The sequence below is a fragment of the Eumetopias jubatus genome, unplaced genomic scaffold (genome assembly GCF_037043125.1).
Source record: "Eumetopias jubatus isolate StellerSeaLion01/CBP00866 unplaced genomic scaffold, mEumJub1_p1.0 scaffold_17, whole genome shotgun sequence".
In the NCBI taxonomy this organism is placed as follows: Eukaryota; Metazoa; Chordata; class Mammalia; order Carnivora; family Otariidae; genus Eumetopias; species Eumetopias jubatus.
The window spans coordinates 45592347-45608909 of record NW_028274823.1 but is presented as its reverse complement, the minus strand read 5'-3'; the positions used below and the strand labels follow the sequence as shown (position 1 = coordinate 45608909).

Below are 16563 nucleotides of genomic sequence, written 5' to 3'. Positions count from 1 at the left end.
GTTTTACATTTAGGTCTTTGATACATGTTGAGTTAATTTTTGTGAGCAATGTGAAGGATCATTTTTTTCTGTATGGATTCTAGTTTTTGGAGTATCACTTGTTGAAAAAACTATCCAGTCTCTTTTGTTTTTTTGTTTTTTTTTCTTTTTGTAGGTTTTCTTTACTTTTTAATTGAAGTATAATTAACATACAGTGTTATTAGTTTCAGGTATACAACATTTTGATTCAACAGTTCTGTACATTACTCAGTACTCACCATAAATATAGTCACCGTCTGTCACCAAAACAGCATTATTGTAATATTACTGACTAAATTCTCTGTGCTGTACTTTTCATCTCTGTGACTTATTTATTTTATAACTGGAAATTTGTCCCCACGAATACCCTTTACTCATTTCACTCATCCCCCGACTTAGATTCCCAATGGCAACCATTAGTTTGTTCTCTGTATTTAAGAGTCTGTTTCTTTGTTTCTTTGTTTCTTTTTTAGATTCCACATATAAGTGAAATTATGGCATTTGTCTTTTTGTCTGACTTATTTCATCTAGCATAATACCTTGTAGGTCCACTCATGTTGTTGCAAATGGCAAGATCTTTTCTTTTTCTTTTTTAAATAGCTGAGTGATATTCCATTGTGTGCATACACACACTTACACACACCACATCTTTATCCATTCATCTATCAGTGGACACTTGGGTTGCTTCCATATCTCAGCTATTATAAATAATGCTGCAGTAAACATAGGGTGCATGTATCTTTTCAAATTAGTGTTTTTGTTTTCTTGGGTAAATACCCAGTAGTGGAATTACTAGATCATATGGTATTTCTGTCATCCTGTCTCCTTTGAATTGCCTTTACTCTTTTGTCAAAGATCATTTGACTATATGTGTGGATATATTTTGGATTCTCTCTTTTGTTCCACTGATCTATTTGTCTGTTTTTTCATCCGTACCACAGTCTCGATTACTGTCACTTTATGTAGTAAGACTGGAAATCAGATAGTGTCAGTATTCTGACTTTCTTTTTCTTTGTATTGGTTATTCCAGCTCTTCTTCCTGTTCATATAAACTTTAGAATCACTTTGTTGATATTCACAAAATAATTTGGTGGGATTTTGATTGAGATTGTGTTGAATCTAACATTGAAAAAATATAAAGCCATGAATATAAAATACATATATTTAACTTTTAATATACAATTTTTATTAAAGATGAAAAAAGAAACACTAAGGGTTTTGTGAAGTTGAAGTGCGACTCGGATTAGGAAATAAATGAAGAAGAAAAATTCTCTTTCTCCCTGTCTCTTACACACACATTTCCACTTGCTATTCTAACGTGTGAATCACAAGCCTTCAGATTAGCACAGAATCATACATCTTAGTAATTGAGAAGCTTGGGTAGAAGTGAAGGATATAAGTATATGGGTACAGCCACGTAATTTGGAGAGATTCCTTTAAAACTGCAATAATGATTATGCAGTGATGTGATTATTAGGTGTGTGGATTGAATATCAGGTGCTGCTATTGTATGGATTCAGTTTAAATGGGTTTTAAAAAAGCTTATCTCTTTGAGATTCCTTTTTAGTTATTCTGATCCCATTTCTGGGGGATGATTTTATTGGCTGTACTTCTAGAACAATGTTAAATAATATTGGTGATGGTGGACAATTCTTTCTCACGCTTCTATAACTACTGGACTCATTTTTGCTGTAACCCATACCTGTATTGGTTCACTTCTTCATATTCAACAGCCTGCTTGGCCTGTGGTCAGCTACATAGAGTCTGCCTGTGCCAACACACTGCTAACTGTCCAGGGTATTCCCGCAAACAGCATGCAGTCTTCTGTTGCTTTCACTGTCTGAGTTCTCTACCAGAAATCCACGATTGTTAAAATCTGTATACAAATACAGATTTATGCCTGTCAACTTATTATGAGGTGTTGGGTCCAATAATTCCTCTGTTGTGTCATATTTATTTTTCTTTACATTCTTTATGTCTTCAACCCTCGGGTTGTGCTTGTACTCTTGGAAAGTGATTTTGCCTCTCATTCTGTTTTAAAGGTTCAGATTTCCATGTGTGAACTGCATCATTCTCTCAGAATGTGGAATCTCAAAATCCTCATTATCTTTCTGTCCTATTTTTTTCCTCTCCTGTCTTTAATAGTGTCCTTTTATTTTCTGAAAATAACCCCTGTTTTATATTTGCTTTCTGTTCCATCTTTGTTTTCTTTTGCCTCTTGACCTTTTCAGTTATCTTCATTTTTTTCCAGCAAAGTTCAGTAAGGTGTTAATGTTATTTCCAATGTATTGTCAGATGGTTTCACACCAAATACACAAGTATAAACAAATTGTGTTAAAATTTACCAATTGGGGAATATAGGTGAAGGTTGTATGGCCTTATAGTATTCTTTTGACATTTATGTTAGAAAATTTTTTCAATATAAAGAAGTTGGAAATTATCGTAACAACAATAATACAATAGCAGTTAGTTTTTATTTAACATTTACTGTACGTCAGGCACTGTTCCAAACACTTTAACATATATTACCTCATTTGAGACTCATACCAACCTAATGAGGTAAGTACTCTTATTATCCTCATTTTATAGATCAAGAAAATGAAGGATTGCTAAAGTAACTTGTCCTGTTACTAGCTAATTGACAAAGCTGAGATTTGAACTCAGGTAATCTGTGCAGATAATATAAAAATAGGACATGGGCCTGCTTTCAAAGGGCGTGTAATCTAATTAGAGGTAACAGCTATATAGATTTCTTTAATTGTACTAAATAAATTAAGGATCCTAAAGTGCTAGTTTTATCTAGTTGAGGGGATCAGGAAGGGCTTTAGGAGGAAGTAGCATTTTAGTATGAGGAGAATATGTAAGTTTCATTTTGGATCTCATAGTGGAAGTATTTGAAATGCAACCTAAGGTATATCAACTTTATTTCGCACTGGAATTTCGCACAAGAACATTGAGAGTTAAAGAAATTATGGCCCAAAGATATTAAGTATTTTCAGTAGGTAGTTACTGTCAGTCAGGATTTAAACCTTAATCCTAGGAAAGAGGTGGCTCTTTTATACCATTGTGGTTTTCTAGATACCAAATCTTTGACCCTATATTATTAGTGATAAAGACTTGTGGCTCTTCCTTTGAACGTTTTTAATTCATTAGTTCCTTGCATGTGGTTAATATTTAGTAAACCTAAAATAAGCCTTACTCTGTACCTGTTTCTTATAGATTGCAGACCAGTCTCCTTCAGTCTCTTCCCTCTCTAATCTTTGTTTTATTCACTTGGTAACATAGCAGGTAAAGTTTAATTTGATTATTAACTGGGATTTTTTAATGTAACTGCTTCCAGATTATAATTTTAAAGTAGTAGCTAAAGAACTTTAGAATTTCAGCGATGGAAGCTTGAAAAGAAACAACCTAGGGGTTAAAATCCATGATCCTTAATATTCAGTGAAAGCAACAGCAACAAAAATAAATAAAAAGCTAACTGGTCTCTGACATAGAGGAAAAGCATATATAGTCTGTGTCTTCATGGAGTTTATAATTTGGCACAGATTGCAAATGAACACAATATACTATGTCAGGTAATATGGTGGGGCATACTAGAAGGGCTCTATAAGGACACCTGTGGAAGTACCAAGCCCTGCTTTGGGGGATTAAGGAAGCTTTCCCTAGGAAATGCCAACTAATTTAAGATGAAGAAGAGTTACCATTCTCCAGATCCAGTGTGCAGTGGAGGGCAGGGTGGGTAGCCTGGCCAGGAGTACAGAGAGATTGACATAGGTTTGGAGATGGGGGAGATTGTAGCATGCTTCAGGCAATCTCAGGTAATTGACTGTGGATTAAGAAGTCAGTCTGTGGGAGGCAGATGTGTTAAGGGATGAAGTTAAAGAATAAATTGGATTCAGGCTATCTTTGGCCTCTTAAGCCATATTTAAGAGTATCCCTGTCCCTGAAAAACATGCCTTGCACTTTGTGCCATTGCTTTTCATTTTCATTCTCCAGAAAGCCTTCACTTTTCATTCCAGTCAAATTCAAACCTCATACTTTATAGTTCACCCAGGTTCTTTTCTGTCCAAGAAAATCTTCCAAAGTATGTCAGCTTTTTTCTCGGAAAACATCGCTTATCTCACTCTTCATAGGCCAGATGATTCTATATTTTTGTTTTACTGCTTTGCTACCTTATTATTACTATATATTTTTTATCATTTCATGTATAGATTGTCCATTTATTCAGTAATGAATGGTTAAATCATATTAATTGATCAGTATTTGAAATTTAATAATTCAACTATAATTTGAACCAATAAAAATAAAGCAGAATTATATAGAAATACATTAGGTCTTAACTATGGATCAAAATTTAAAAGTTCTTAAATTTTTTTTCCTTGGTTAAAACAAAAATCAGACCTGAAATCAAATATGAAAAATAGTTTCAGAGAAATATAATCTTGTAAAAATCAAACTTATATTGAATATTTAAGAGTTTGGGGATTTGGGAATATTTGTTTAAAAACTAGAGAATTTAGTGAAAACCATGTTTCTACTTTTTCAGTCTGGTTAAAAATTAATGTGTGTGGCTTTTGCAAATTTAATGCATCATAAATTTAACTTTAATCCTGATATGTTAACATAGCCATTATATTGGAGAGAATACTCTTTCAGTGTGTTATTTTATATATTTTATATGTTTTTTATTTTTATATTTAAATATACATATATATGCGTATATATTGACATATATAAAAAGTTCATGTCTTAAGAACCAACTGGAATTATGTATTATGTGAATGAAGTAATTTCAAAATTGCTGTAGCTTAATGACTTCTAATTAAAACATTGTGTTTTTCACATCTTTGAAACACATCAGCCCTAGTTGTTTATTTTTTTCAGCATGTATATTGTATGAAACTAAAGGGAAGTTTAAATTTTCTTAGAGTCAATTTTTTTTTTAAAGATTTTATTTATTTACTTGACAGAGAGAGACACAGCGAGAGAGGGAACACAAGCAGGGAGAGTGGGAGAGGGAGAAGCAGGCTTCCTACCGAGCAGGGACCCTGGACCCTGGGATCATGACCTGAGCCAAAGGCAGCCACTTAACGACTGAGGCACCTAGGCACCCCTTAGAGTCGATTTTTTTTAAATATAGTTTAAGATTGGAAATACATGGTGTATATAAGACTTTTTTAAAACCAAGTTTAACTTTTATTGGAAAAGAAGATTTATCAATAATGTAAAAACAAAATAAGAAGTAACAGTTCGTCTGTCTTAACTGTTTTCTGGGACTTACAAGAGACCGGAATCTAGGGGTGTGTGACCAAACTGGGAATTAACCCAGTTAACCTAACTATTAGGCAGCATAGTTATGGGGCTAAAAAAAGATGTGAAGTTCAAGAGGCCAATTAAAGTCAAAAGCTAAAGCGCAGACAATCTGTTCAGGCAAGGAAAATAAGTATAATTTTTTTCAGGCAAGGCCTTTCCCTAGAGTTTTTTGTTTCTCTCCATTTCCTAAGGAATAAGGTTTATTCACCAATGTGTAAAATGCACAAAAAGGGGGAGGAGTGAGAAGATAATTATATTAATGAGAACTAGAACTGATATCATATCAAACCATGTCATTATGGTTTATATGATTGGAAATTTTGGTGGAAATAAATTCAGTGTCTGAGGTAAGCAAAAGTCAAAGGCTATGTGATAATGATAAATGATTTGTAATAATCACTGCAATAATTTCATTACCCTATTTCTTTCTGAAATTATATTGTATATCTTTTCCTCCAACTTCTTCCCCTGCCCTTCCAGAGGCTCTCCCTATAGAGAATCTCCTTTGGGTCATTTTGAAAGCTATGGCGGGACCCCCTTTTTCCAGGCTCAGAAGATGTTTGTAGATGTACCCGAAAATACAGTGATACTGGATGAGATGACGCTCCGGCACATGGTCCAAGATTGTACTGCTGTAAAAACTCAGTTACTCAAACTGAAACGTCTGTTGCATCAGGTGAGTATATGTGAACATTTTTAGCTCTGAAATTTTGAATTGCAAAATGGATTAACTTTACTTTTTTTTTAAGTTAATTGGGTTTCTAACATCTATTCAAATTTCTCTAGAAATAATGCTTGTAAATAATACATAACAAACTTTCGTTGGAGAAAACATGGGATTTTGTGTGATATTTCAGTACAGTCCCCAACATTTATGAGCTGTGTGGTATTTGGTAAGCCAATTTTTCTCCTGTTTGTTTATTTTCGTAGTACCCACATTTAAGATTATTGACAGAATTAGAAATAGTAGTTGTAAATTTAGAGATCTAATACCTGAAGTATGGTATTCAGGCATTTAGTCATCAGTGGCTGCTACTATAATTTCAGCTAAGTAGGAAATAAACAGCAGTTTTTACTTACATAATCATAGTCATATAATTTAATTTTTGAAAGCTTCAAGTTTAGTCTTCCTCAGTCCTTTCATTTTTTTAATTTTTTTATTGTTATGTTAATCACCATACATTACATCATTAGTTTTTGATGTAGTGTTCCATGATTCATTGTTTGTGCATAACACCCAGTGCTCCATGCAGAACATGCCCTCTTTAATACCCATCACCAGGCTAACCCATCCCCCCACCCCCCTCCCCTCTAGAACCCTCAGTTTGTTTTTCAGAGTCCATCGTCTCTCATGGTTTGTCTCCCCCTCCGGCTTACTCCCCTTCATTCTTCCCCTCCTGCTATCTTCTTCTTCTTCTTTTTTTTTTTTCTTAACATATATTGCATTATTTGTTTCAGAGGTACAGATCTGTGATTCAACAGTCTTGCACAATTCACAGCGCTCACCATAGCACATACCCTCCCCAATGTCTGTCACCCAGCCACCCCATTCCTCCCACCCCCTGCCACTCCAGCAACCCTCAGTGTGTTTCTTGAGGTTAAAAATTCCTCATATCAGCGAGGTCATATGATACATGTCTTTCTCTGATTGACTTATTTCACTCAGCATAACACTCTCCAGTTCCATCCACTTTGTTGCAAATGGCAAGATCTCATTCCTTTTGATGGCTGCATAATATTCCATTGTGTATATATACCACATCTTCTTTATCCATTCATCTGTTGATAGTCCTTTCATTTTTTTGAGAAAATCTAGACTCATAGCAGTGATGTGACTTGTCCAAAGTCCAAAGACACAAGGTGAGCTGATGTTAGAACCTGGCTTCTCATTCAATAGTACTTTTTTTTGTTCAAACTTACAGACAAGGTCAGATAAATAGCAGAAAACTAAGGAATAAAATACTAATTTTAAATCATGGATATCTTTTGGTTAGTTTTAAAGCTGTGTTTATTTTTTGTAGACTAGCCACGTTTTTGCTTAAAATTATGGTTGAGAATGAACAATCTAGCTTCTCTGCTGAATTTATTTTCTAGATTACCTTTCTCAGGATTGTATGTTATAGCTTCTTATGAACAGGGACCAATTCTTAGAATTCCTGGTGTCAATCAAAACCAAACTCTTGATATATGCTCAGTAAAGGCTAGTTGAAGTGAAGTATGGCTCCTGTGTTAGTAATAGTAATGACGATTTGTGTAAATATCCTGTTGAATTCATGAAAATTGTTATGTAAGTACTTGATGGTGGATTCTTTGGACTACTCTTCTCCATTCTTGCGGATGTTGGATTACTTTTTGAAAATAAACTCTGTGCTATGGCTGGGAGCAAGAAAGTGGAAGATCTTTTTCAGATCTGAGATCCTGGGACTTCTTTAGAGGGAGAAAGAGATTTCATGATTGAAATATCCAAACATAGAGCTTAGGGTTTTAACTGTAACTAGGAGATATACTCTGGTTTATAGTATTTTTCTGCTCACTAGTCTGGGGAGATTTTCTTTTTCTTTTTTTTTTTTTTTAAAGATTTTATTTATTTATTTGAGGAGAGAATGAGAGAGAGAGAGAGCACATGAGAGGAGGGAGGGTCAGAGGGAGAAGCAGACTCCCTGCCGAGCAGGGAGCCCGATGTGGGACTCGATCCGGGGACTCCAGGATCATGACCTGAGCCGAAGGCAGTCGCTTAACCAACTGAGCCACCCAGGCGCCCTGGGGAGATTTTCTTATCAGAAGCTTCAGAGTCAAAGGAAAGAGAAGGTAGAAGTGGTGGGGAGTAGCTAAAATATGTTCGATATATACTTTGAATCAGTCCTTGTACTACCTATACCGCATACCCTCTTTTTTGTCTGGGTTTATTGCTCTGAAACATGAAGCACGATAAATACCAGCTAACCAGACCAGGCCTAATCTCTAATAATGGGAGAAATAGTATAATTCAGGAGAGAATACATGAAATGATAACCAATGATAAAATACCATAAAAACAGAAAACTTTTTTTAGACACATTAAGAAAAACTGTGACTCTCTTAATGGGTTCTTTTTTGTCATTATGACCTCTGAAATGTTATAGTAAACACTGGTTAACTTTACTTTTTGTTTATGCAGTGAAAACAAAATTATGAGAAGAAAAATTGCAGAATCTTTTTAGGGCATCTTTGAAATTTCCCAAAATGCTAATAGAAGTTAAAAGCTGAATGAGTTTAAGATTTCATATAACTATCTCTATTTTTTCCAGTTTAATATTACTAAATTTAAAGAAGTTCAGTATGATACATATACATAGTTTTAAAACATTCACATAGTATTTAGAGACTTAATGAAAATGCAGTATTTCTGTCCTTCTCTCCACCTCAATTAACCTTTTTAGTCTGAACAGATTACCATCTGAAGATTTCTCTAGAGCTATCATGCAGGGCTTTCCTTTTGTCATATTCTGGGATTGGGTATACTATTTCTTGTGTATCTTTTTTTGTTTGTTTGTTTATTCCCTCATTTTGCTAGAGTATATATTTAATTTACTTTCTAAGAGAGGGCAAATGGATGGTAAATTTTTTTTAGTTACTGCATTACTGAAAATTTCTTTTATCTACTCTAATATTTAATATTAATGATTTGGCAGGGATGGAAGAAATGAGTTTTCCTTTAGAAGTCTGAATGCATTGCTTTTCTAGGATTCAGGTTAGCCACTGAGAAGAGTCTACATTCTGATCCATTTTACATTTTATATTGCCCGTTTTTATTTTTCTGAGAGATTTGTAATTTTTTTCTGGCACTTTAATCTTTTATTTCTGGCATTATGTAGTTTCACAGAGATGTCCTGGGATTTGAGTTTTGCTGTAGTTGTTTATATGTTTCCCACTTAATGTATGGATAATTTAGTAGACTCTTTGGAGATTCATATTGTGTGAAATTTTCTTTTTTTTTTTTAACTTCACTTTCTCTGCATCTTTCTGGAATTCTTGGTAATTACAAACTGGAACTTCTGAGTTGATTTTCAATCTTTCATCTTTTTCTTTCGTATTTTCCTTTGGATTTGATTATCTTTTCTGGTATATTTGCTCAACATCATATTCCAGCTCTTCATTTCTGTGAATTACTTATCTTGGCAATTGTATCCTCATTTCCAAGAACTCTTTATTATATACCACTCCTTATTCATATCATTCAATTTTTGTTTCATCACTAACTATATTAAGTAGAGTGTTCCTGTTAGGTTTTGTTAAGATTTCTTAGGTTCATTGTATTATCTCTCTCTTTCCAAATAGTCATTTTGTTCTTTGTGTTTATTTTGGTTTCTTTCTTTTGGAATCTTTCTTCAAATATCTAATGATTATTTGTTGTTTATTAATATTTAAGAGTGAGGAATTAAAAAGTTGATTCAGGACTCTTTGTACATGGGCTGGGCTGGTCAACTGGCTGGCTTGATTTTATAGTACTAGATGGATAGTGGAGGACCCTGAGTATCTATTGAGTGGAGGATTTTTCTTTCTTAGGTTGTTCTATTTTCTCCAGAGAAGCAACCTCTGATTTTTTTTGCTTGGAATAGAGGTAGAAGACTGGAAGTCTGTTCTTGCCTTATGCAGACTTCCAGTTCATTCCCATCATCTTTAACTCTGATCGGTCATATTCTTACTTTTTTCAGTATCTAGCATTTTGACCCTGTTTGGGGTTGTGGGGAGCAAATTGGTTCTCTTTTTATCCATGTTCCCCATCTATACATACTTCAGGTCTTTTTCCAGTCCTGCTAAATCACTTATTAAAGTTTCTGTCCCCTTTGTAATGCTCTTTATCATTATGGTTTATATGTTTTTAAAAAATTTCTTCTCTGTTGGGAAGCCTGGGTGGCAAAGTGGTTAAGCGTCTGCCTTCAGCTCAGGTCATGATCCCAGAGTCCTGGGATCAAGCCCCACATTGGGCTCCCCGCTTGGTGGGAAGTCTGCTTCTCCCTCTCCCGCTCCCCCTGCTTGTGTTCCTTCTCTCACTGTCTGTCAAATAAATAAATAAAATATTTTTTAAAAAATTTCTTCTCTATCATTTTAATATAGGTTTAAAAGAAAAGATAAAAGTATCTCTAATCAGGGACACCTGGGTGGCTCAGTTGTTAAACATCTGCCTTCGGCTCAGGTCATGATCCCAGGATCCTGGGATCGAGTCCCTCATCGGGCTCCCTGCTCAGCAGGGAGCCTGTTTCTCCTTCTCCCACTCCCCCTGCTTGTGTTCCCTCTCTTGCTGTCTCTCTCTCTGTCAAATAAATAAATTAAATCTTAAAAAAAAAAAGTGTCTCTAATCAAAAGTCCTCTTCTTTTGGGGCACGTGGGTGGCTCAATTGGTTAAGCATCCGCTCTTGATTTTGGCTCAAGTCATGATCTCAGGATGATGAGATCGATCCCTACCTTGGGCTCTGCACTAGGTGTGGAACCTGCTTAAGATTCTCCCTCCCCTTCTCCTCCTCCTCCCTTTCCCCCTGCGCCCCCCCTTCTAAAAAAAAAGTTCTCTTCTTTTTAAAAATATAGAGAAAATATTTTTAAAATTACTTTAGCTGTGTGAATGCTTCCTTTTGAAATTTCATTGTGTCACAGCTCAAAATTTGATTATTCTTTGTACGTTCTTGTTGTTTGCTGGATTTGCTATTAGAGAGGTGGGGTTTTGCACTCATTTGCAAACATAAGAACTTAAATAAGCACTGGTAACCAGTATCTGCTTGGGCCTACTCATAAGAGATTGATTATTATAGGGAGGAGTCACCCTGATTTCAGTAAAATATGAAGCCCTGAAAGATTTTGACTGAGTACTAGCTCAGAAAGAAGAATGTCCACAAAGAAAGAGGTAGTTGCATTATCTCTTATGTTCTTTTACTTTGCTGTTCTCTTTTCCAGATGGTTTACCTCAAGGCAATGTTCCTTAAATTTAGACAGAAATCTTTTCCTTGATTATTTTTAGCAGTTTAGTTAGGCTATTTCCCTTATAAGATTGAATTAAATTGGGCACCTGGTTGGCTTAGTTGGTCAAGCGTCTGCCTTCAGCTCAGGTCATGATTCCAGGGTCCTGGGATTGAGCCCCATGTCAGGCTGCTTGCTCACTGGGGAGTCTGCTTCTCCCTCTTCTTCTACCCCATGGAGGTTGTTTTGGTAGAAGTATTGTGAGCAGAGAAGCAAAACCATATCCAGAGTAAGTGTCTATTCCAGTAAGAACAAAACATTGTCCTTTCCATGATGGAAGTGGTCTAGTATAATCAGCCTGCCACCACGTAGCTGGCTGATCGTCCAAGGAGTGGTGCCATATCAGGGGCTCAGTTTTGATCTCTGCTGCTGGCAGGTTAGGCACAAAGCAATAACCATAGCCAAGGTGGCCATGTTGCTAAGTCTATGCGTAACCTTCATCTCTGCCATCATTGCCATTTTGTTCATGAACCTGTTGGGGGATGACAGAGGTGGCTGGGGAAAGAGGCTGACTGGTATCCAGGAATGGATCAGACTATCCACTTAATTTTTTAAATTCTCTTTTGCTGAGGTCACCCTTTGGTAAGCATTCATGTGAGACACACATCTTCATATTTTTTGCCCATTCACAGAGGTCTATCCACATACCTCTTCCCCAGATTTACTTGTCACCAGTTTTTCAATCATGTTTCTTCTAAGTCCCTGACCATTGGCCCATGTAGTGCTATATAATTGCATGTCTGGACATTTTTCCTTCTAAGTAAAGTGAACAACCCATGCAGTGCTTGAAGTTCTGTCCCCTGGAAGGATTTCCCTTCCCTGCTATCCTTCCAGGATGTACCAGAAAGGAGCTGTAGTGCTGCAGCTGTCCACTTTCAGATGTTGTCTGTGTATCATATGGAACCATCTGTAAACTACACCTGAGTCTTCTCTTCCTCTGTCAGCTGATTCTAGGGAACTCCCCATGAGGCCATAGTGTAGTTTGGGAGAGAGAAGACAGTGTAGGAGGAGTGGGGACCACGGGCATTTGAGCCACTTCTTCATGTGACCTATTTGTATCCTTAGGGCCCATTTAGGCCCAATCACATTTATACCACTTCCATTTGATAATGGAATGTTTCTGTGCACCTCCAACTTTATGACTTTGTGTGTCAGATAACACCCTGTTCACGATGGGCAGCTCAGGTAGCATGGTAACTTGGTGGCCCAAGATTAAGCATTCAGTCACTACTAATACACAGTAGCAGGCCAAAAGCTGTACTTCAAAAGGACAGTAGTTGTCTACAAAGAATGGCAGGATTTTGCTCCAAAATCTTAAGGGCCTGCACTGAGATTCACCTACAAAGGCCCGCTCTAGTCTCAAACAGTATCCCTATCTGTCATTGACACTTCCACATCATGGGACCTGCCGGGTCATATGACCCACAGAGCAGAGCAGCTTGCACAGCAGCCTGGACCTGTTGCAGAACCTTCTGGGCCCTACTGAAAACTAGCAGCTATTTGGGTCACGTGGTAAGTGGGCCAGAATAACACATCCAAATGAGGAGTGTGTTGCCTCCAGAGATGCCCACTACGTACTGTACATCTTTTTTCGTTATAGCAGGCTCCAGGTGCAATGACCTGTCCTTTACCTTAGAAGGGATATTTTGATACACCCATGGTCCTTACTCCTGCACACTGCCTTCTTTCTCTACAAACAATTTTTTATATTCCTTTTGTGTTCCTGGCAGTTAAGGGTAAATTGATGATTGGACAGTGCTATTCAAAGTAGCTTATACAAGTATTTGTTATTAGTCCATGGAGAGTTAAAGGAGCTCTTGCCAGAATCAAAATAAACACATTTCATCCTTCTTCCAGAAATTCTTGCTATCAAATAAAAAAACTGAGCCAAAACTAAACTGTGTTTAGTAACTAGTTGATTTATAGTCTGGTGCAAGCTCTTTATTGTGTCACAGACAGAAAATAGTTTGTGCCACAAGTGATCTGCAAATCAAACTGTAAGTAACACTGGTGAAAGATACTATCCTTACTTCTGAAAGAGAAGTCCAGGAAATGAAAAAGATATGCGACCAAATATTACACTAGAGGTATCTTTTTTTTTAATTTTTTATTATGTTAATCACCATACATTACATCATTAGTTTTTGATGTAGGGTTCCATGATTCATTGTTTGTGCATAACACCCAGTGCTCCACGCAGAATGTGCCCTCTTTAATACCCATCACCAGGCTAACCCATCCCCCCACCCTCCTCCCCTCTAGAACCCTCAGTTTGTTTTTCAGAGTCCATCGTCTCTCATGGTTTGTCTCCCCCTCCAGCTTACTCCCCTTCATTCTTCCCCTCCTGCTATCTTCTTTTTCTTTTTTCATAACATATGTTGCATTATTTGTTTCAGAAATACAGATCTGTGATTCAACAGTCTTGCACAATTCACAGTGCTCACCATAGCACATACCCTCCCCAATGTCTATCACCCAGCCACCCCATCCCTCCCACCCCCCCACCACTCCAGCAACACTCAGTTTGTTTCCTGAGATTAAGAATTCCTCATATCAGTGAGGTCATATGATACATGTCTTTCTCTGATTGACTTATTTCACTCAGCATAACACCCTCCAGTTCCATCCACGTCATTGCAAATGGCAAGATCTCATTCCTTTTGATGGCTGCATAATATCCATTGTGTATATATACCACATCTTCTTTATCCATTCATCTGTCGATGGACATCTTGGCTCTTTCCACAGTTTGGCTATTGTGGACATTGCTGCTATAAACATCGGGGTGCACGTACCCCTTCGGATCCCTACATTTGTATCTTTTACACTAGAGGTATCTTTATGTAGTATACGAAATAGAAAAATTGCTCTGGGATTGGAAATGAAGAAATTCATTCTATGGCATTATGGAGAAGATGTGAAACTGTAAGTTGAGTTTATCAGGTGAAGAATTTGAGGGAGATCAGTGGAATCAGTATGAACATAGTTAGAGGTTCTTGAGAGCATGAGCTGCATTTGTCATAATGACTTTGGGAAAACCCATGAGTACGTAAGATAATCAGTAAAGAGAAAGCCAGAAAAAGCAGTGCTCACTTGATACATTTTGAGATAACTTTTTTATTGTTATGTTAATCACCATACATTACATCATTAGTTTTTTATTCTTATGTTAATCACCATACATTACATCATTAGTTTTTGATGTAGTTGAGATAACTTTTAATACAACTTCTTACTTTAAAAATGTTTATTAATAAGAAGAATTAAGCATTTATATTGCATTTGTAGTGGTGTCTATATTTCAGTAACTAAATCCTTAATGAAATAGGATTGAATTTTGCTGAATGCCAGCAAATAAATGTAGAAAGTCTGATAAAATTAGAAAAACATTATTTTACAAAGCCTAAAGAAATTTCTGCTTTATGCCAGGATTATTAATTGTTGCTATAACTGTTACGTGAATGGGCAGTGGGTTCCTAGTCAGTTCTTATTGTGCCAAAGTAACACCATATAAATTATTTATGATTGCAAGAGAAAAACATTCTTGTTCACTGGAGAGATCAAACTGTTTTTTTGTTTGTTTGGTCTGTTTTTAAAGATTTTTATTTGAGAGGGAGAGAGAGAGAGTGAGCGAGTGAATGAGAGCGTACGAGCAGGGGGAGGGAGAAACAGACTTCCTACTGAACAGTGAGCCCCATGTGGGGACTCGATCCCAGGACTCCAGGATCATGACCTGAGCTGAAGGCAGATGCTTAGCTGAGCCACCCAGGCGCCCCGAGAGATCAAACTGTTATCATCCTAATCCAGAGATGGTTTTCCCATTACTAATGCGTTGAATTATCCAGATAATATGTATTTGCTCATATGATACATGTAATTGTGCATAATATATTCTAGCAAAACCATTTAATTTTAATTCCTCAAGCCATTGCTTACAACTTTCTTTTTATAGGATAAACAGGTGATAGAAGAAAAAGAGAGGAAAGAACCAGACAAATTCGTATGGTTGAAAACTCTAGGAAAAACAGTAATATCCCTTTAGCTTGTTATTGTCCTAAAAAGTTGATGCAGGGAGGTGAAAGTGCTACATTAAAAGAAATTTAACGGACAACTGGATGTAATGTGAGATTCTGAATTGGATGTTGGTTGACAGATCAACTGTAGAAGCCATTTTTGGCCAATTGGGGGATATTTGAATATGGCCTATGTTTAGATGAGGTAGAAATTTACTGAAATGGAAAGATAAAGATTGTTGACTGAAGATAGGTTATAAAACAGTATGGGCATTATAGTCATATATCTATATATGTGTATCTCCAAAAGGAAATGCACTAAGGTGTTAATAGTGATGATACCCAGATGGTGAGAATGTTATGCCTTTTTTTTAATCTACATTTTCTAATTTCTAATTTTCTGTAATATGTATTTATTTGGGGGGGAAAAAGGTATTGAAAAAGTACATGTCCGTATTTTTCATATGGGATATGGTTAAAATGTAGGATGCTGGAGAAGAGGCAGTAGTGATCATTAGGTTTAGGGCAGATTATAAAGGGCCTATGTGCCACAGAAGGACCTTGAGCATTACTCTTTAGGCAGTAGTAAGCCAGATGAGTGACATGGCCAAATTGTTATTTTAAAAATATTATTTGAAGGAATTTGTGGAAAATGAATAGCAGAGGGAATGACTTAAATCTTAATATTTAAGAGGCTGTTGCAGACATCGAAATTTTAGCCTAAATTTGTTAAATTTAATTGCTTTGAAAATAGTTAAAATTGTGTTCTCTTTCATGCATATGTGCTACAGAGTTGTGTATGTAAAACTTTTATATAGTTGTCTATATTGCATACTGGGCATTTTTCTAGGTTTTCTAATGTTCATTATCTCTCGTCCTTGAAAAGTAGGTGATCGTTGCTTCAACTCACAGCTGAAGAAGTTGAGGCTCAGAAAGCTAATTAGTGGGGCAGCTGGGTGGCTCAGTTGGTTAAGTATCGGACTCTTGATTTCAGCTCAGGTCATGATCTCAGGGTCATGAGATTGAGCTGAATAGGGCTCCGAGCTCAGCGAGGAGTCTGCTTCTCTAATCTTAAAAAGAAAAGAAAAAAAAAGATAGCTAATTAGTGATAAAACCAGGATTTTTTTTTCTCCCTCAGTCTTCATGACCCCAAGGCCTGTCGCACACAGTGGCATTCTTAGGAGATTCACAGAGGACAACAGGGAGAGGAGAATGTGAAGGCAGCTCC

General features: G+C 36.5%; 1 protein-coding gene across 1 annotated transcript in view; it reads left to right on the top strand.

Annotated features, from left to right (window-relative positions):
* Window positions 1-16563, top strand: part of CCSER2 (coiled-coil serine rich protein 2) — a 186970-nt gene that overhangs the window by 99259 nt on the left and 71148 nt on the right. The window contains exon 6 of the mRNA XM_028098692.2: window positions 5812-6007. Within this exon, the coding sequence (XP_027954493.1) occupies window positions 5812-6007 (196 nt within the window). The remainder of the gene's footprint in view (window positions 1-5811; window positions 6008-16563) is intronic.